Raw genomic sequence first — 20296 nt, 5'->3', positions numbered from 1 at the left:
AGTATCGCTGCTGCACCCTGTATTCAATTGAAGTGTGGCGGCAAGGGATTTTGGGAGGCCTCTGACTAGCAGGGTTAGTGGAGAGCCACAGTAATCAACTCAATAAGTGATTAAGCTATGAGTGTCTCAGTAAATGGGGCAACAGATTTTAGATGCCAACAGATGCCAGCAGTCTTGCACAGGTGGAGGTAGGAAATCCTCCATGTTGAGATGCGAGAGAAATTCTGAGTAGAAGATGGTGCCAAGGTTTCGGATGCTCTTCATCAGCTGGACGTGGTAACGTTCAATACATAGATGTTTTTAAATATGGATTACAGTTATACATGAATGAGTGCTGCGCTTAAATAGCAGACATGCCAAATGAAATACAGTACTGAATAGCTTCTTTATTTACTTAATGACAATTTACAATATAAAACTGCAACCTTTAGTCTTCTGCATCACCTGCCTGAATGTTATGAGAATATTTACGGTAAGTGCAGATTTCGCAAAATATTTCCTTTGCCCAATTGTTACTGCAGCTCTTGTCCTCGACACTTTTGATACATCGGTATTTACATGGCACGACGAGGGTATACAACAAAGCAAGTCAGCTAGCAAACAAACAGAACACCAAGGCACGTAAAATAAATTTGCATGCATGTGTGCAGACAGACACCACAGAATACAAATAGAGCACATACAGTCAAAGATATGACCTCACATACTGGACCGCGCGCAAATGTTCATGTGCGGGGTCCCATTTGTTCACGCGAACGCGCGCACACACACACGCCACACACTCAGGTCCACTCGCACACTGGAGTTTATTAGGGAACCCTGCAGAGACGCGCAAGGGCAGTTTAGTTTCGTGAGCCAATGAGTTGCAGCAGGAACGTGAAGATGTAGACAATGTCCATGTAGAGGCGGAGGGCTCCGTTGATGTGCTCCTCGGGGCTGATGGAGTTACGCCGATTGCCAAGCAGCAGCTGTGTGTCCACCGCCAAAAACTGCAGCGAGAGAGTCATATTGGCCGCCAGCTTTTCACCATGGCCAAAGTGTACTATATGCGTACCCTATACATTAGCTTGGAGTTCTCGTTAGGTCTTCCAACGCACGTATATCAAATGTCAACAAAGATCATTGGATACAGAATAATGGATTATTTAGAGACAAACTACTGTGTAAGCAGTGTTTTGTAAAGATTTTCTCTACTATAGACCACATTCGTACTATCAATAAGATTCTAGAATAGATTAATGGATTTCGAATACCACTGTGCCTAGCCTTTATAGACTATACAAAGCATTTGACTCATTGATAATTGCTCGTCATCCAAGCTCTCAAACGAATGCCAAAATTTAAAACATTTTTAGAAGTAATTAAAATGTTTAAAAAAACGGAATAGCCATACTGGGATTTCATGAAGAACGTACCAACATATATCACAAGGTAACACACTTTCACTAAAGTTATTCAAAGCAGCATTCAAATATGTATTTGTTTTGATTGGAGAAACAAAGGCATAATAAGACTTCATTTTACCACGTGAGAACCCAATGATATAATGTCTCTTTTGCAAGGGTCAACTGGATCACCAAGTAATGACAGTACAATACATTTCAGAACTAAAAATATGGAGAATAATTTATGATATTAAAATGTTAATATGACTGGAATCCCATTGCTGTGCAGGCTTTTTGTGAATTCTGTACACCTATCAAACACTGTCAGCGCGAGTACAACATTACTTACCACTGTGAAGATCACAGCTCCCAAACCGGCATAAACCGTCTGGATCCATGGGATCTGGAGCCAGACAGTGAAAGCACAAACATCATGAGCTACATTTCAGAGTAAAGCTGCATAGTATTCGCACGACAAGGTATACTTATCATCTAAGTCTAATTTATATTTATATAACGCCTTTACTCAAGGCCTGATATAGCTTACAAAGTGATGACAGAGTTGTATCAGTTTAAACCGTTTAAACAGGATGAGTAGTAATGGCTTCAATGGAAGCATTGTAAAGAAAAGTTTTAATTCCATTTATCAAGTTGTTGAGCCAGCTGGCCAGGGTTGGGCAAAACCTAGCCCACTTTTCACCCAGGCAACTGGAGAGCACAGACTAAGTGTTACTAACCTAGCATTACAACTAACAATAACAGTTAAGAGACAAAAAAAACACACACCATTCAAACTAATCTAGGACGTCATCCACTGTGGAGATGGAGCAATACAATTAGCCCCTGAAGGTGCTGAATGGATGATTACATCACATGATTGCAGTAGCTTGGGGACGTTTTGATTCAGCAGTGGGCTGACCATGACCGAGTGGTGTACTAAATTTGAAGTGTGTGTCGTGGTTTTTCTCTGTTTTGTGAAACTTGCGTATCCGAAGGGGACGGTGAATGCGGCTATGAGGCCGGTGAGCAGCAGCACCATGGAGAGGGCAAACATCACACCAGGACACGAGGTGAAGTCAACCTGGAACACACACACACACAAATCTCACAATGTCTATATTGTATATACCCATTCAATATACACAAAGACAAACAAGTCAAAGATCCCCCATATAGCCTTAACATACTTTCTGGGACAAGTGTTGTTAGCGAGCATCTACACCAAGACAATGATCACTCGTATAGACTGTTGGGGCAAGTGATGCAAGTGAGCATCCATGAAGCCGAGCACGGCACACGAGGGAGTTTGTGGCCAGCACCACTCCCAAACACCTTTGTCTCCCGAGTGGCGAATATTTACACACCACACCAGGTACTCATTTGAGGCTGAGTCGACCTAGGGGAGGCCCAGGACCGGTTCAGATAATTAATCGAACTTGGGTCGCCAGGTTCGCAGCACAGCGTGCTAGCCGCTACACTACCCCTCACCACCTCCCCACCACACCTTGAATTAACTGTATGGTCGAAAAACCCACATAACTGACACAGTATGGGGAGGCCTTCTTGATCCAAAGGGTTGCACATGTACATACACATATTAGTGGAGTATATATTGCGTTGTGACTGTTGTGGGGTTTTTTTCCCCGTTACCTTAGTCTGGAAGCAGAAGAGTGTGACAGCGCCACACACTGCCGCTGTGACGCCAATGCACATGAGCACTGAGTTGGTGTTGTAGAAGCTGTGAGCAAAGGGCAATGGACAAAGATACGTGGTTAACAATAGGGCTGGATCAAAGACGGACTCCTAAAGCAGTGGTAAATGGTGAGACATTTGGTGAAATTAAGTTCTCATCAGACCTTCTGTGAGTGAATTTCAACACTGCTTATTGCACTGCTGTGTACATCAATATCATTGACATTATCAGAAATCACCAACCTAAGCATGACTATAATTTATCAAACAATATTTTTTTCAAAATGCATGTAATTATAACAATTGTTCCATACTGTCAGACACCACCATTGCAACCAACACCATTGTCAAAATTTTCCAAAATGTGTCAGCTGACCCCGCTTCATATATATGCCTCATTGTTGGAGCGTACATTTTCATTATCGTGAGTGATTCAAGAGCCCGAACTGTTAACTAGGTGCCGCGGTGGCTAGGAGATGTTAACTCCCTCGCCTGGAATGCAGGAGGTCGTGGGTTCGAGCCCAACCCCGATGGCCCCATGGTCACGTGGATTTTTCTCCAGGCCCTCTGGTTTTTCCCATCCACATTTAGAAACATGAATTTTGAGTATTTGCCTGCGATACATGTTTAAATGATAAGCCACTTCGTTGACCTATCATTTGTGGCCAGGTTGCTTCTGAAAAAGAGCTAATAGCTCAGTGGGTCTTACCTGGAAACAGAAAGTTTTAAAAGAATTAATATATATACCTTGCCAGCATTCCAGTGAGGTAGGACATTGCCAGCGTCTGTAGGAAAACAACGGTGACATATATATTCTCAAGTCATCCTTTGTCGACACGTTTATGTAAACATCCATGCAATGTGTCCATCCGTGTAAAAGTAAAAAAAAAAATCTACGTGCAAAATGCTTACGAGGACGGCCAGCAAGATGAAGTTGAGTGGGAAAAGCCTCCTAAACAACAAAGGAGTCATAGCGATGAGCACTGCAGACAAATCAGTGCAAGAAGATGCATTCTGAAATAAATATGCAAGTACATAAAATTATATTTATGGCGTTAGAATTAATATACTGGACCCGAATTGCACCCAAGCCTCTGGTTACTGTTTATCATGTAAACGTGAATGGAATGGAAACATGAGTTCTGGAAAGCATTTTTGAGCAATAATGTATTATTTTATAAATTTTCTTAACTTAACCCAGTCATGCATAGATGACTAAAAGCGAAACCAAATATTTTGCTGTTGGATTGATGTGATTTTAGTCAAAAATACCCCCCAAATATGATGAAAATGTTTCCAATAATTTATTTTAAAATTATAATTATGTCCATGACAGTGAACACTAAGCTTCCACCACGAAGTTACTATATGGTAACCAGTGATAGAAGAAATCTCTGGACCTGTTTGTAAAACGTCTTTGTTGCAATTGGCCTCGGTAGCGAGAAGTTACCTCCGTCACCTGGTACACAGGAGGGCATGGGTTCGATCCCGACCCAGATACCTGTATATTTTGATCTACATGTTCTCTGTGTGGTCACGTGCATTGTTCTCCAGGTCCTCTCTACATTTAGAAACATGCGTTTAAATTATTTGGCGACTATACATTCCCACATATGATACAAACCACTTCGATAAGCTATCATGTGTGGCCAGGGCACCTCTGAAAAGGCACTGATAGCTCAGTGGGCCTTACCTGGTAAATAAAAAAAACACATTTTTTTAAAGAACAAGGCCCCATAATTTACATGGCGTGTCCTTGCCAGAACATCTGGAAACCCAGCAGCATTTTTTTCATAAGCCTGATTCTGCTGACGAGACCCAGAAGGCCGAAACCAGTCCAGAGTTGTCTTGCTTAAACACATTCTGATGGATAATATCGGTTTGGAAAGCCAATAAGCCTATGACAAAAATATATTTTGTTTGAGAATGGTCTGTGTTTATGTAATTTCTCTACACATGTGGAGTGCTAGTCAAGTACACGATATTTTCTTAACATTGGCCTGGGTCTTGGGTATGGGCACAACTCATACTACTGTTATAACATATAAAGGTGCAGGCCTGACCTGCAAGTGCTTGCTCACGCCACTGCTGATGGAAGAGCCTCCACTAGAGTGAGCCTCTTTCGAGACCTTCTAGAGGGTATTTTGACCGACTGCTGTTTTAGAAGATTCAAATATCTACTGTAACACGATGTCTCACCTTGCCTTGGTGCAGCAAACCAAACCGAGATATGTAGCAAAGAAGACGCCACTGCATTCACAAAAGGAAGGGGCTCTGTCAGATGTATGTAAGCAGTGCCACAATTTATGGCTTCATGTTTGGGTACATTGTTTAAACAATTATAAGCAGGAAATGATGAATCATACTCACTAAGAGGCCCAGTATATTGCTGGGTTATTCTGCACAAATTTCTTCACGGGGACACTGTTGAGAAGCACATGAACAATATTAAAATTCACTTCTAAAATCCTCCTAATTGCAAGGTTCATAATAATTTTCCTGGTGTTTGGGGCCCAGAGAATTAAAATAAAAGTAAGTGTAAAGAGACAGCTATATATTTTACTGTTTATAAAATAACTCTTCATAACTGGAGTATAGTCGCAAAATAATATCAGAAATAACAAAGGCTTGCCCCAAAGATACACATGTTTAAAGAACATTTCCTTCAGTGTTATCCTGATTGTGCTATTGGCGCCATGTCATGCGACAAAGTATTCAATCGGAACTCTCGCAGAGTGGTGCAACCCTTCGTGATTGAAGAATGACCCACGGATGCAGATATCAGAGCTTTCTCTAAGATCCCAAGTGGCTTATAATCTACACTTAAGGGGTAGCACTTTTCCACCTTCCCTGCCACCGAGAATAACGGTTGTCACATGACAGTCAAACAAATGTTTTTTATTCTTTAAGTGCATAACCAAATTGAATGTGTTTTCGTATGTGCAGTTATTCGTGACCAAGCTGGGGCCATACACCTACTACACTTGGGAGCCCAGTTTAATCACAGGTGGTTGTGTGGAATTGGAACCAGGCTCTCAGCAGTGGCAGCTTAGTGCTCTGACCTCTTGAGCCACCCGGCCAACTTTGTATTGGTCCACCAGACCTTTCTCAATACGGTCCCCAAGACTTCTAACGCGCAGCGGCCAGCGACTCGAATGACAGTGTGGCAGATGGGACCAATAGATTTCTTAAATCCAGACAAGTTGTAGTTAGAGTAACTTGAAGAAGCACCTCCGATTAGCACGGTTGCTAGGTACGGTGAGAAAAAAGTTCTACATTCATAGATTCTTTATGCCCCAAAATCACCCTCTCTCCTCTGGCAACGTCTCCCCGCCACCACCGACTTACACGAAAGTGCACACCGCCACGAAGCCGAAGGTGACAAGCAGCTGCACAAAAAGGATGATGTAGACCTGTGGGGCACAGACGTGTCTTGTATTCAGTCCAATATACAGCACTAAAACCACATATATACACACACTATAATGACTGATGTAAATGTTCATGTTTTAGAAGGGCTAAGCATATCTAATACAGATAACAGTGACTGCCATTAAAAGGACTTTCTAGAAATGCTAAGAATATCTCATGCATACAGACGGTCATGATTTTGTGACACAAAATACACCCTGGAGGTTGATCAGATTAACTCGTAGAGCAGTTCTACATTGCTTAAAGTCCCGTAGTGAACACTTAAAAATGTATGATCCCCCATCATCAGTGCACCAAACAACATCCCACGGAGTGTAACGCTGACAAATATAAAAGCCTGCTTCTGAGTACACATTTTAAGACAATCCCCAAGGAGCCTACCTCACACGCAACTATCAAAGTTATACTTTTATCATGAACATCTAGTTGTGTTGTTGATCATTGCACGGTTGGAGCGTAAACTGAAAATAAAACTATAGCTTATGCCCTTTAAACGTTGTGCAGCTTATTAATTCACATTTGTTGTGTACTACATAGGCAACCAAACAACCTAGAAAACAATTATGTAAGTAGAGCGTGACATTTTACTTTCCTGCAAGGCATTCCCATAGCTCTGGGTTAATGCCACACACTGGATCTATTGGGTTGGAGCATTGGGAGCAGTGGTTAGTGGGGAGACCCTTATACTGGTAGGAACCTCCTGGTTACACCAGCCCACAAGGGATTATTGTTTCCGCCCGTCGTGCATCCAAAAATGGGAGGGGTGGGGCTGGGTGGAGAGGGTGGGGCTGGGTGGGGGGTGGGAGGGGTGGGGCTGGGTGGGTAGGGGCTGGTCACCCCGTGGTGCCCTTATAAAGCTCAACGTTTAACCTACTCACGCCGGCTTGTGTCCACTCTCACAGTCGGCCATATTTGCAGAATACACCACGCCGCCGTTGACCCTGACCATTGACCTAGCAACCCAACGTTCCTATCAACTCCCTCCCCACAGGAATGTGTTCCTCACACCATATGGGTCAAGGGGGGTTATTTGATCATACCTCACCACACTTGTGTGGGTGGGGAACAGACATGGGAGTACAAGAGTGCAGTACAACAATTTACTTTGGTGCACTGCCCTCTGCTGCAGACCATGAAATTCAATAACCTGCCTGCCATGCACGGAGATTGCCCTTTAGCTTCCGAGATCTGACGAGATCGAATGCATTCCGGGTTGTTTGGTCATAAGCCTTGAAATCTAACTCCATTATTTGTATATATTAAAAAAATATATCCTTTGAAGGTCACTGCTGTCAGACAACAGTCACACTGGAGGTTGCAAGGGCATGTTTATCTTCGGTTGAGGGTCTAAGGAATTCCGGAATCTGGTTATGGTACACACCTTTTGGATGAACATTCGTCGTACATTCTTGTCATCCCAGACTCCGATGGAATTTTCATTTGTACTTACGCCTCCATACTCTAGACACACACGCAAAGGCATTGTGGTTAGAAGTGGTGATGTGGCCAGCACTATGCCACACTTGTGTTTGTAATGCTGTCCTTTCCAACTAAGGATGAAAGCATTCACCCATTAGCTTTGTCTATCTGTCTGTAATCGGAGGGCATGATAACTCCCGGAAAGATTATCCAATGTTAACAAAGATTTGATATTATAGTGTGTTGCTGTTAGGGACTTATCCTAAATAAAACCGACCAAATATATAAAAAGGGTTGCCCAAAACATGGAGACAATCCAAACCATGAACCTCTCCAACAGGTTTATGCCATGTCGCCACCCACATATATAGGCCAGGAATGTAGTATGACAAGACCAGTCAGGCAAAGGTAGTTAGGCTATGCTCAGCCTGCCACGCAGCTCTGTATATACACTCTTAAGCAATCTAATACTATGTGGATGTTGTCAAGTTAAACAATTAAAACATATGCACATATTCTCATTCTGAAGTCAATCACACGGACTGCGGAGCACACCATTCAATGTAGTTTCTTAAGATAATGCTGCCTCTAAAAATAATCCTCTCATGCACCGTCATCCCAAACACTTAGCTAATATACACAACATTAGCACCCAAGAGGCAAAACCAACTCTCGACAACGGGCCATGAGCGATATTTAACAGTCCAGTTTTCAAAAACACGAAAAACTGCTTGCGTTTCATGTGCACCGACCTATCCCACGTCACTAGTTCTCACGTGAGCAGTGAGGAGGCCTCTGTGTGCACGACAGATGGGCCCACGGTTAAATGTCACGTCCGAGTGGCGACCGTGCATTTGTCCATTAGGTGCGGTCACCGTAAACAGTTTTCCCTTTGCTTAAAACAAAGTCACTGAGTCACCGTGATGTATGGCTTACACTGAACTCATACGGGCACCAAATTAAATGAGTGTGCCACTTCTTAGTTGGCTTGGATATGTCTGAAAAAACTGTTGTGGTGTTCAGTTTCAGTTCCACGTGACAGTATTTATGTACTATGATAAAAAAAATAGAAACTTTCGGAGATTATAGTTTCATTTTGGCAAAGGCACAAATTCGCGGACTCGGGTAATGCTCTGAAAAGTATTTGGCAGCGTTCAAATTAATCAGAGGGCTTTGGTCAAGGGTGTGGTGCAGAATCACAATTCCAAACCAGGGCAGGTTTGTTAGGCAGTTGTGTCAGGTGTGTCCCTCCACAGGTACTGCTCTGAATTATCTAAGCCTCGTCCTGCATTATGATTCATGATGTGCACACACACTGGATGGACTGTGGCTTGGCATGTGCATGGTGGGCAGACTGTGGCTTGGCACTCATCTCCCCAGCTCCGACTGCCACCTATTTCACATTGCTTGCCAAAATACTGCCGTACAAACTCAAATGTAACTACACATTTACATGTACATTTCTGTGTATGTGTCGTGGGCCACTCATCGTTGCAAGCACTGCTCTAGAATGTGGCCCAGTCATGTTATTTAGTAAGCGCAGGCGCCACTCATGTTATATTGGGCTTGTTTTTAGTCCCGAACTGTTAAAAGTCAACAACAAAACCAACATAATGAGTGGTGTCTGCGTTTACTGAATTACGTGGCTGGGCCATTTCCGAGAACACTATTGGCAGAACTCCAGGTGATGCTCCCAAAACAAGTTCCAATAGTCCATGCACCACCAAATGTCCCTTGAGCCCCCCAAGTTCACTCTCTTTACTGCTGTATCATTGTTAAGGTGTCCCGGACAATAAGTCTACTGCCCCTCCCCCACCCCGCCTAAGCAAAGTGTATCGCTTGCCTGAAGATAAAAAGTGACGCGACTTCATTATCACCTCTTTTCCACTTTTCATCTGCAGAAAGCTCATTGTTGTTTTTAGTAGAGGCGGTTTCATTTCCGCCATCTAAGATTAAAAAAGAAAATCACTCACCGGGCCCTCCAGTACTGGGGCCAATGTTCCCGAAGGACGGGTGCAGGGGAATGGTCGGCATCATGAAGGGCGGTGGCGCGGTGCCCCCTCTCTGCGGCTGCGATGCATTAGGGGGTGGATTCTCTCCCGGGTAGCCCCCCGCTGGCTGCCCCCCAGCAGGAGGGTATCCCCCAGCAGGAGGGTATCCCCCGGGCTGCCCCCCAGGTGGAGGGTATCCCCCAGCAGGAGGGTATCCCCCGGGCTGCCCTCCAGGTGGAGGGTATCCCCCAGCAGGAGGGTACCCACCGGGCTGCCCCCCATATGATGGTGGGTAACCGCCGGGGGGATCTTGGCCCGGGTTTGGGTAGGGCTGGTAGGGGGGAGGGTAGCCAGGCTGGTTGGTGCCATAGTATCCGGACGGAGCGCTTGGTTCCGACATGGTCGTGTAGTACGAGGGGCGTCACACGCTGCTCCGCTTGTGGGTGTGTTTCCTGCGTCTGTCCGTGCGTCTGGACAGGAGCCTGGAAATATAAAAGGAGCAAATTGATGAAAGACAGGAAACTGATCATCAGTGGATTGGATTATAGATCCAACGATATGAGTGACACATTGTTTTCATACATTAACACATACCTGTCAACCCATACAGTTTACCCGTATTCTTGTACAGGGAAATTGAGCAAAACAATGTTTTGTCTATTTGTTTGTGTTTCTCCCTTGTGATGAGACTTTGTAGGATGAACGTTGAGATTTGTAAGGGCGCGGGGTGACCAATAATGTCTGAATTGGACTGTAATAAGGGAGGCACTGATAGGGAGTTGACAGGTATGTTAACACCCCCAACCTCCCCCACCTCTCTCCGTGATGGGCAAGATAATCGAATGTATTTATGGTTTCGGTAAATTACATGTAAATGATATTCTAATATTAAATTTTAGCCGACGGGAGCAGACAAAACTGTGAAAATGAGGCCTGACTGCATACCAGTTCATGAACTCACTGCCAGGGTGGCCTAGTCCAGAAATAATATCCGCACTTATACTTTGGTAAACACATGTACTATATACTAGCTTAAAGTATAGAAAATTCTGAAAGCATATCTTTACTGGAGCTTATTATTGGACCCATTGTATACAACGTGTACCATTCCCAAATGTCAGGCAGTTCTAGATTGATTAGATTCACAGGGATATTACACCACTTCAATAAAGCCCTTTGCCAATCCACTGCTGGATGATGGCGTCTCCATGCAGTGTTGCTTTGTCTGGGTTGTTTGCCCATACTTGGCCACACTGGGTCAGTACGAGTTGATTTAGGGCAGAAGGTGGGGGGGGGGGGGCATGGCCCAGGGCCAGTTGCAGTTATCGAGATATCGCAAATCCACAGGCCACACGGATATTTGCCATGCCGGAAATTGACCTCAGGTGGCAGGGTTCACGGTGGGGCAGCACAAGAAAAAACAACTCTGCTTTTACCGTATTACAGTGCCACCGCTCCACCCACATTTGCATTGGGTTCACTGTAATCTGTTAAACAGTTAAACATTTTCCATCGAGGCTAAGCAGATGTTCGCTTCTGCACATCAAATGGTGTATGCAAACACAGTCCAGAGGAGGCAGCTATATGCTCCTGGCCCAAATAACAGTTACGCTTGGAATTCCACTTTTAAAAAAATACATTATTTTTTTAGTATACCAAATAAAGGGTCTGCTTTGTCTTGAATTCAGACTGCCTCCAACTAATACAGTGCTCAACTCAAATACTCAGACCGTGGGATCGGAGATGTACGTTAAGTTGAGTGATTAAGTAAAGTGTACTGCCAAGTAAAGATGCAATGTTGGGCAACCCAACTTTGGTCTAACGGTGCCAACCACATGCCAACGTTGCATGTTTACTGGAAGTATATTAATGAAGGCTCATTGAATTGATCTAACCGACTGTCGTGCTTAAAAGCTGCTATTTGGGAAATTATGACTATCATCACAAACCATCCATGGCCTTTTGATAAAACTTGATTCATACTCGACCCTGCAACGCTGCCTTCATTCTTTACAAGACTGGCAAGGACATAACCCATGATTGACCACTGTATCAATAATAAAGAATAATAAAGTAATGCAATTTACCAAGCAACAGATTCAACAGAAGTCAACAGTCCACCGGGGAAGATGTTGAACCATGCCAGGGGCACATGTCTGTGTGTGTAGCATATTGCACTGTGGACACACCTAGTTACTGAACAATGCATGCTCTACACCTCCGAGGGCTGCTCACATGCATGCTTTGCAGGAGGGCTATTATAATTTGAATTCCTGCATAGTCTGTATGTCAGATATGTTGGGTGTGCACCATATCAAGACAGTCAAAGCCCAGGAGAAGTTACGTACTCAAATGAATTAAAGGGACCGTGGATTATACACATTTGCAAAGGAGCGCAGTAAACTAATATTTTTTTCACGAGATGATATATAATGATTTAACTGTCCAAATTGTTTTACACGGTCCACTTACCATCCTTCATTATAGGATACAATGTGGGTAATCCCACATCTGGCCAGCAAGGAAGAGTAGGCCAAAATTCCCTCAAACGGTGTTCTCCTAGAGGCCCTTCTTCCAGCAGTGACGCGAGCAAGTAGTTGTTGGACAGCACGTGTTCTTTGACCTTATACACTATAGTTTACCTCCGGGAAAGCTCCCCCTTATGAGTAAGAGGATCGGATATACAAAAACTGTGCTCACCATAGTATTTATGCAAATACTCTATAAAGGTGCTGTAAATACCATACCTAACGTTGAGTTCGTTTGTTTTAGATGCGATGACATCACTGTGGCCCAAGTGAACTGTGACGGTATGAGGTGGCTTAGTTTTACTGATCCCGAGTTAACATCTTGGTGACCACCTGTGATTAATCTGGATTCTCAAATATTCATGGTCTCATTCCATTCACCAATGGCTGCATATGTAAGAAATAAAAGTCACATTCCATATTATTTTATCTTTCATTCAGCAAATTCCATCCAACAGAAAGAAACATTTATTTTAATTGAAATATGCCATACCCTCTGCAGGGCATATAAAAGGCGTGTCCCGACTATTCTTAGAGTCCTAGAGTATAACATTTGAAATGCGATGTGACATCTTCTGTGGCCATTTTCAGACAAAGTCGTGCACCGTTTGCTGTAAAAGTAAAAAATCCTCCGTAAAACAGCTCCCCATGCCCGACCTCGTTTCCACCAAAGCAGCAATTCACGCCCACGCAGTATTGGTGGCACGGACCCTTTTACTGCCCTTTCACTGCCCTTTATTGCGTGTTCTGTGTAACTAGGACAGCTTGTCTCAGCCAGTAGCGACAGTGGCAAGGCTGGCGCTTTAGTCATTTTGCAAAGGAATTACTACACCAGAGACGGAAGAATATTGAGCAACAGTTTTATATAAAACTGACGTTTAAGTCGGAGCTGTCCGGTGCTGAGCTCCAGAAAATAGTCCAGTGGGATGGGGGTGCCCCAGAAATAAATTCCTGATTTTTATACGCTGCAGTACCAAGGATACGTACAACACTGTATCATACTAAATCTTGCTTGTGTGAATCAACATGTGGCAACCACAGCAATTGTTACAGAACTAATGACTGAATGGAGAATTATGTTTTATTCGAGGAAACACAATCTGTGTACGTTCACTACGTGGGTGGAGTGGGGGTACAGTGGTTAGCTGATTACATTTTTAACCTGATGACCTAAGTTTGATACCCAGCCACAGCTCACATCTGTGGTGAGTGATAACTGAACAGGACCTGGGGGCCCCCCAAACCATCACCAATTGGACTAACCAGCGTGGTGAAGTATGGTCAAACAACACTCATGACTGACACTGCGTGGGGACTTAAACCAGAAGTGGAATTTAAAAAGGGCTGAAAATTAAATTGTTTAACAATATTAAAGTAGATTCCAGGTCGTCAAGTCTTTATGCCAATTAAGATAATCACGCCTGACAAAGTTAAACATCAAGGGAAATCAAAAAGATTGTCTGAAGTGTTGATAATCACAGGTTTCACGGCAACAACACCTGGAGTAGGTACTTAACACATCCACCATTTCACCTGCAAAAAATATATCTAATCAACATTAATAGCCCACATTCGTTGGTGGCATGAAGTCACTGTACATATAATACGAAACGCACATTATTAACAAAACAAACCAGATAAACAAATGTTTAAACAACCATAAACACCCGCCCTCCCCCATGTCTCTTAGTCAGAGCCACGTTTGGCAGGGCCAGAAGTCCTCATGAGTCATCACTGTCGGGCAGGGCGATGCCACCACTGGACATGTCGTCTTTCATTTCATTAAACCACGCAAAGCTCTGCTGGTGATGACTGTGCGAAACCTTTCAGATGATTTGGACACACAGACATGAACCGTGTACAAGTAATGTATAAACAAACATGTGCAGCCGGTGTAAGAAAACATTCGCTTGTGTGCGTGGCACTACTAATCCGACATCACACGCTGTGGAACCGGCAACCAATTCCTGTGTCCACGGAAAACATCGGTGGTGGGGATTTACCCTGCCCTGAACCAACTAGCACTGACCAGGGTGGTGAAGTATGGTGAAACATCACATGACTGACACAGTGTGTGTGTGGGGGGGGGGAAACCCCTTCATCCAGCAGTGGCTTGACTAAGGGCTGTAGATTAGCACGGTGTAATTCTGCGTTAACTTAACAGTGAAGGGAGGTCTTTGTAATGTACTGTACTTGAGACAGCAATTACACTTTATTATATTAAAGTATTTTACTCCGAGTTATCTGCAAGACTATTGTCGTTTTAGAAACAGAAGCGTGTTTGTTTACGTCTGCGTGACCGAGTCAGCCTGGACAATGTTGATCTTCTATCTCGTAAAGCTAAGCAGGGCCATCCTGCCTGCTGTGAGCCTTGGATGGACAGACAGGAGAGAGACGTCGGCCACGTGGTGGACACCACAGACGCCACGTGGTGGATACCACGTGGTGGACACCACAGACGCCACGTGGTGGATACCACGTGGTGGACACCACAGACGCCACGTGGTGGATACCACGTGGTGGACACCACAGAGGCCACGTGGTGGACACCACAGAGGCCACGTGGTGGACACCACAGAGGCCACGTGGTGGACACCAAACACAACAACATCGTTGTACCCTACTTCTTTGCTCCCGCCTCTATTCATTCTCACTGCCTTCAACAACAAGCCGAGAAGACAAGCGTGTCGGTGGTGAAGTATGGTCAAACAATCCCCACGCAAAGGGAGGCTCTCATTAAGCAGTCGATAGGCAACAACAAGGACTGGCTGTTGTCAGTACATGCAAATACAGAGAGTATAGCTGCTCGTATGATTTCCCACCACCAACCACCACGATGACGACCGATCAACCCTAACAAGTGTTGCTTTCATTCGACGAACAGAGTGCGTGGCACTACTAATCGACATCGCACTAAAACGTCTTCATCATCAGCAGCAGCATCATCATCGCGTTCCTTCGTAATCAGATCAAGATGTAACATCGCCACGTGTGTGTGTGTGTCTACAGTGCCGTGTCAATCCACTGCTGGATGCGCGGGTTGCGGTCTAAGTTACTGGAGCCATACTTCACCACGCCGGTCAGTGGTGCGGGATGGCGAAGGCCATAGTGATGTTGTAGCACATCGTACTAACACGCACGACAACGTATGCCTGTGGTTAGCAGTGTGATGGGAGTTTGTTTGTTTGTTCAGCGACGTACCTTCTAAGTACCAGGAAACTCTTCTCTTGAACGACAACAGCAACAAAAGCCGCACGTGGTGGTGGTGATGGTGGTGGTGGTGATGTCTTCTGATCTGAAGCTCCTGGATGAGGAGGAGGAGGAGATGGAGAGGGGTCCCTTCTCGCCTGGCCTGGGCAGGGATGAACGCGAGAGGCAACTGACGTGAGTCAGGCAGGGAGTGGTGGTGGTGGTGGTGCTGATGTTGGTGGGGGTGGTGGTGGTGTTGGTGGGGGTGGTGGTGCTGATGTTGGAGTGGGTGGTGTTGGTGGTGCTGATGTTGGTGGTGCTGATGTTGGAGTGGGTGGTGGGGGTGTTTGTGGGGGTGGTGCTGATATTGTTTGAGTGGTGGGGTGGTGCTGATGTTGTAGGAGTTGGTGGTGGTGATGTTGTTGGAGTGGTGGGTGGTGGTGCTGATGTTGTTGGAGTTGGTGGTGCTGATGTTGTTGGAGTGGTGGGTGGTGGTGCTGATGTTGTTGGAGTTGGTGGTGGTGTTGATGTAGGAGTTGGTGGTGGTGATGTTGTTGGAGTGGGTGGGTGGTGGTGCTGATGTTGTTGGAGTTGGTGTTGATGTTGTAGGAGTTGGTGGTGGTGATGTTGTTGGAGTGGTGGGTGGTGGTGCTGATGTTGTTGGAGTTGGTGGTGCTGATGTTGTTGGAGTGGGTGGTGGTGGTGATGTTGTAGTGGTGGTGCCGACTGTTGCGTTGTGCTGCGTGCGAGCTCGTGGTAGGAAGTGGAATGAGAGTCTCCGTGTCCGCCCCACCCCGACACCGTCGTCACTTGCCAATGAATTCCGCACAACCACCACCACCACCACCACCTCCATCGCTCCCACGGCGAAGTCTCCACGGGGTCGCCGTCTTCTTTACGAACGACTGACGGGGCAAAGTTGCTGTCTGAGTAATGTTTATAAGGTTTATAACCCCGTAAGGTTCATAACCCCGTGTTGAGTTTTCACGTCCAAACGGAGTACAGTCGTTTCAATATGGGCACAAACAATAAAAAATTTTCTCTTTGTTTTTTTCGGTAAATACTCTGAGGTTTTTTTAGGTAAAGTCACGTAGGTAAAAATAAAGTAATAATAACAAATGAAAATAAATCTATTTTTTCGGTAAAGTCACGTAGGTAAAAATAAAAAAATAATAACAAATTTAAATAAATCAATTAAATCACGACGTTTCGGAGGCAACACAAGGAAGCGTGATTTAATTGATTTATTTTCATTTATTCTTTTCACCTACGTGACTTTACCGAAAAAAACCTAAGAGTATGAATCCTCGCAGTCACGAAAGCTTCAAATCTAGATTTTTTTTTCGGTAGAGTCACGTTGGTCAAAAATTAAATAAATGACAACTAAATTAAAGCACGACGTTTCGGGCGCAACACAAACGTCCTTCTTCAGGTGGGGACAGCTTAGCGAAAGCACAACCGCTTAAGCGTGTGGCTTCAAATCTAGAATCATATTTGTTTGTTCTAGATTTGAAGCTTTCGTGACTGCAAGGATTCATATTCTTAGGTTTTTTTCGGTAAAGTCACGTAGGTGATTTATATTTTTTATTTTTATTAATTTTAATGTTTTACCTACGTGACTTTACCGAAAAAAACCTAAGAATATATATTTGTTTGTGTTTCTCCCTTGTGATGATTGGAACTTTGTAGGATGAACGTTGAGATTTATAAGGGACACGGGGTGACCAATAATGTCTGAATTGGTCTTTAATAAGAGGCATTGATAAGGGGTTGACAGGTATGCAGCTATGGGGCCGTCCATAAATGACGTCACGCACCTAGGTGGGGGGTCAGACATTTGTGAGAAATGTGACGTCACATCACAAATTGTAATAAATATACACAAGACATTCTACTTAATTTAATATACTTTTTAATACATGTTTTCTCCTACAACAGAGTGCAGCGCCACATTTATGGACGGCCCCTATATGAAGGTCAACTCATGAGGATGTTGGTGTGGCCGGAACACCACAAATGCTGCTGCTGGGTTTGTTTTCTTTCCTTCCACATCGCACCAAGTGCTCGTTTTTTAAGGCTGAGTCTACCTAGGGGAGAGACCCAAGATCAGAACTGGTTCAGTTGATCGTCAATGGTGTGCGCGGATTGCCGGGTTTGTAGAGGGGTGCGCCCTAACCACTGCGCCACCGCTCCCCACCCTCCCACAAAGACAAAGATCCCCTTTATAGCATTAACAGACGTTTGGGGTACACATGCACACACATACACACACATGAACACACACACATGAACACACACACATGAACACACACATACACACATGAACACATGCACACGCATACACACACATGAACACACACACCGTGGACACACACACACATGAACACACACACCGTGGACACACACACATGAACACACACACATGAACACACACATGAACACACACACACCGTGGACACACACATGAACACACACACACACGAACACACGCACACACACACATGAACAACAACAACAACAACCGCCATTCGCCACTAAGTGGCGGTGACGTCACCACGAAGCTTGTGCCAGGCTAGGTGCACCTTGCGGCCACGTGAAGTGTCGAATGCCCGCTGGCAGGAGGTCACGGGGCAGACCCAGCAGGTGCCACGGGTCGACTGAATGAGATGAGATGACACACAGACACATACACAGACACAAATACTGGAGCTGCTTATCATCATACACACATTAAGATAAACGCATCACGCACAGATAAACGCATACACACGGAAATAAAATAAAAACAGAGATCTCCCCCACCCCTCCATAGCCTTAAACAGACGGTTGCAACAAGATCTGTTAGCAGGGACAGAATCACACAGAGATACACACAGACACACAACACACACACAACACACACACAGCCACACACAGACACACACTCAGACACACAACACACACACAGCCACACACAGAAATACACACAGACACAGAAATACGCAACAGACACACACAACACACACATAGAAATATACACAGACACACAGAAATACACACAGACACACAACACAGACACACAACACACACACATAATACACACAGAAATACACACAGACACAACACACACAGACACACAACACAGACACACAACACACACATAATACACACAGAAATACACACAGACACAACACACACACACACAACACACACACAGCCACACACTAAGAAATACACACAGACACACAACACACACAGACACACAGACACACAATACACACAGACACACAACACACACACAGACACAACACACAGTGGAACTCGCACACGGAGTGCGGTTTTTGTTGTGAAATACGTTTTGCCCAGGGTAGCTTGGTCAATCGTGAGGTGTTGGCTGTTACTGCTCTTAAAGAGCCACAATTATAAAAGAAGCCCAAATACTACGCTAAGTTTTTTTTCTTTCTTCAAATGGAGACTTATATTTACGATATAGTTTGAAGACAGGGGTATACTGTTAATGGCTTTCCGCCCACCCTATACACAACACCACCACCACACGTTCCCAGTAAACATGAAAAGTTGGACCCAAAGGTTTCGACCACACGCCAAAGTTCACCCAACATTGACTACAGTGGTTTGGGGGGGTGGGCTGCTGTTACATATTTGTACTATGAAGGAGGCCTTCAATTAAGGTGTTTCTCTCACACCACTTTGTCTATCGATGGAGATGGAGGGGTGAGTCGCGGGTTGTTTTCCTGGCCACCAGTTCCATTTTAGACTGATGGCCTTAATCTAAATTGTCTTGTGGTTATTGTTGTTTTTTTGACTTGCATCCCACTGGGATTTTTGCACACAGCGTTGGTGTACGGTGCTTTTTCTGCAATGTTTTGCTGTCTTTTCTTGGATTTTCTGTTTGCACTTAGTCACTTGAAGACGTTTTCTTGTTCATGTTTTTTGTTTGTTGCGGTTGCACCCGACTCAAGAGCCGAATAGCTCACAGGGCGATACCCAATAAATGAACTTGAACCATTTAACTTCTTTCGCACCGTACGTAGCCAATCACGCGTAACGGACGTGCGGCGGAAGGACAACAAACTAAACACACAAAAAGCGGTGCTAAACAAAATACAGTTTTCAGTCTCGATGTGTTTACGAAAATAAAAAGCGCACAGCTCCAGTAGTTTCCTGAATATCGGAACGGAGAACGTTCCAGACGGCCCGCAGAAGCGCATCTGAACGCGCGCGATGAGACGGTGATCGTCTTTGTTCGATGGCCTATAGCCAAAATCTTCTGCTGCTGCTGCGATGATGATGATGACGACGACGACCCGAGTTCACACGATCGATGGTAATCAATAAATCGTGTGTTCATTTGCAGCGAACACTTTGTGTTGTAACGAGCGCGAACACTTCTTAACGCATTCGCTCGGCAACCAAGAAGCCAATGCGGACGCGGTCGGATCTTGCAGCTCCACCCCGTCAGGACGCGTGCCACACGGTGTTTGTACACAAGCCGCACCTTGATAATGGTTTTGTTGTGTGTGGTTTGGGCTTTAGAAAGACCGTCCCGTTCAAAGCGGTGAATTTGCAATCATCTGAGTCGCCGTAGATGCCCCTTGGTGCACGCCCCACCGTCGCCATGGTAACAACAACAATACCGTCGCCATGGTAACAACAACAA

At 44.8% G+C, this 20296-nt stretch overlaps 1 protein-coding gene and 1 long non-coding RNA gene across 6 annotated transcripts; both read right to left on the bottom strand.

The window, feature by feature from the left end:
• Positions 1 to 366: 366 nt before the first annotated feature.
• Positions 367 to 16352, bottom strand: LOC133344788 (protein lifeguard 2-like). 4 transcript variants are annotated; one of them, XM_061554960.1, is made up of 14 exons: positions 15649 to 16352; positions 10154 to 10401; positions 10086 to 10105; positions 9902 to 10034; positions 7891 to 7970; positions 6426 to 6490; positions 5448 to 5501; positions 5277 to 5327; positions 3990 to 4029; positions 3825 to 3862; positions 3036 to 3123; positions 2371 to 2466; positions 1735 to 1788; positions 367 to 989 (listed from the first exon to the last, which is right to left on the bottom strand). In XM_061554960.1, exons 2-14 carry the CDS (start codon positions 10317 to 10319, stop codon positions 843 to 845), a joined length of 1032 nt encoding a protein of 343 aa, XP_061410944.1. In that variant the 5' UTR covers positions 10320 to 10401; positions 15649 to 16352; the 3' UTR covers positions 367 to 842. The 4 variants fall into 4 exon arrangements, with proteins under 4 accessions (XP_061410944.1, XP_061410943.1, XP_061410942.1 ...); XM_061554959.1 differs by having other exon boundaries at positions 10086 to 10401; XM_061554958.1 differs by having other exon boundaries at positions 9902 to 10105.
• Positions 16353 to 16445: 93 nt separating this feature from the next.
• On the bottom strand, positions 16446 to 20289 carry LOC133344789 (uncharacterized). Of its 2 annotated transcripts, none has more exons than XR_009755373.1 (3): positions 20135 to 20288; positions 18219 to 18293; positions 16446 to 16541 (listed from the first exon to the last, which is right to left on the bottom strand). It is a non-coding gene; the product is annotated as an uncharacterized LOC133344789 (long non-coding RNA). The 2 variants fall into 2 exon arrangements; XR_009755374.1 differs by lacking the exon at positions 16446 to 16541 and adding an exon at positions 17271 to 17719 and having other exon boundaries at positions 20135 to 20289.
• Positions 20290 to 20296: the final 7 nt, after the last annotated feature.

The sequence above is a fragment of the Lethenteron reissneri genome, chromosome 20 (assembly GCF_015708825.2).
Source record: "Lethenteron reissneri isolate LAM-NWPU_2019-01 chromosome 20, ASM1570882v1, whole genome shotgun sequence".
In the NCBI taxonomy this organism is placed as follows: Eukaryota; Metazoa; Chordata; class Hyperoartia; order Petromyzontiformes; family Petromyzontidae; genus Lethenteron; species Lethenteron reissneri.
The sequence above is the reverse complement of the archived record's forward strand: the minus strand, read 5'-3'. Positions and strand labels throughout refer to the sequence as shown.

Excerpts from the sequence above, each read along its gene's own strand:
- LOC133344788 (XM_061554957.1), bottom strand. The coding sequence starts at position 10,319 with ATGTCGGAACCAAGCGCTCCGTCCGGATACTATGGCACCAACCAGCCT. Across the intron at positions 1,789-2,370 it reads TCACCGTCCCCTTCGGATAC|ATCCCATGGATCCAGACGGT; the intron begins GCAAGTTTCACA and ends GTCTGGCTCCAG. Across the intron at positions 990-1,734 it reads GAGCTGTGATCTTCACAGTG|TTTTTGGCGGTGGACACACA; the intron begins GTAAGTAATGTT and ends CTCTCGCTGCAG.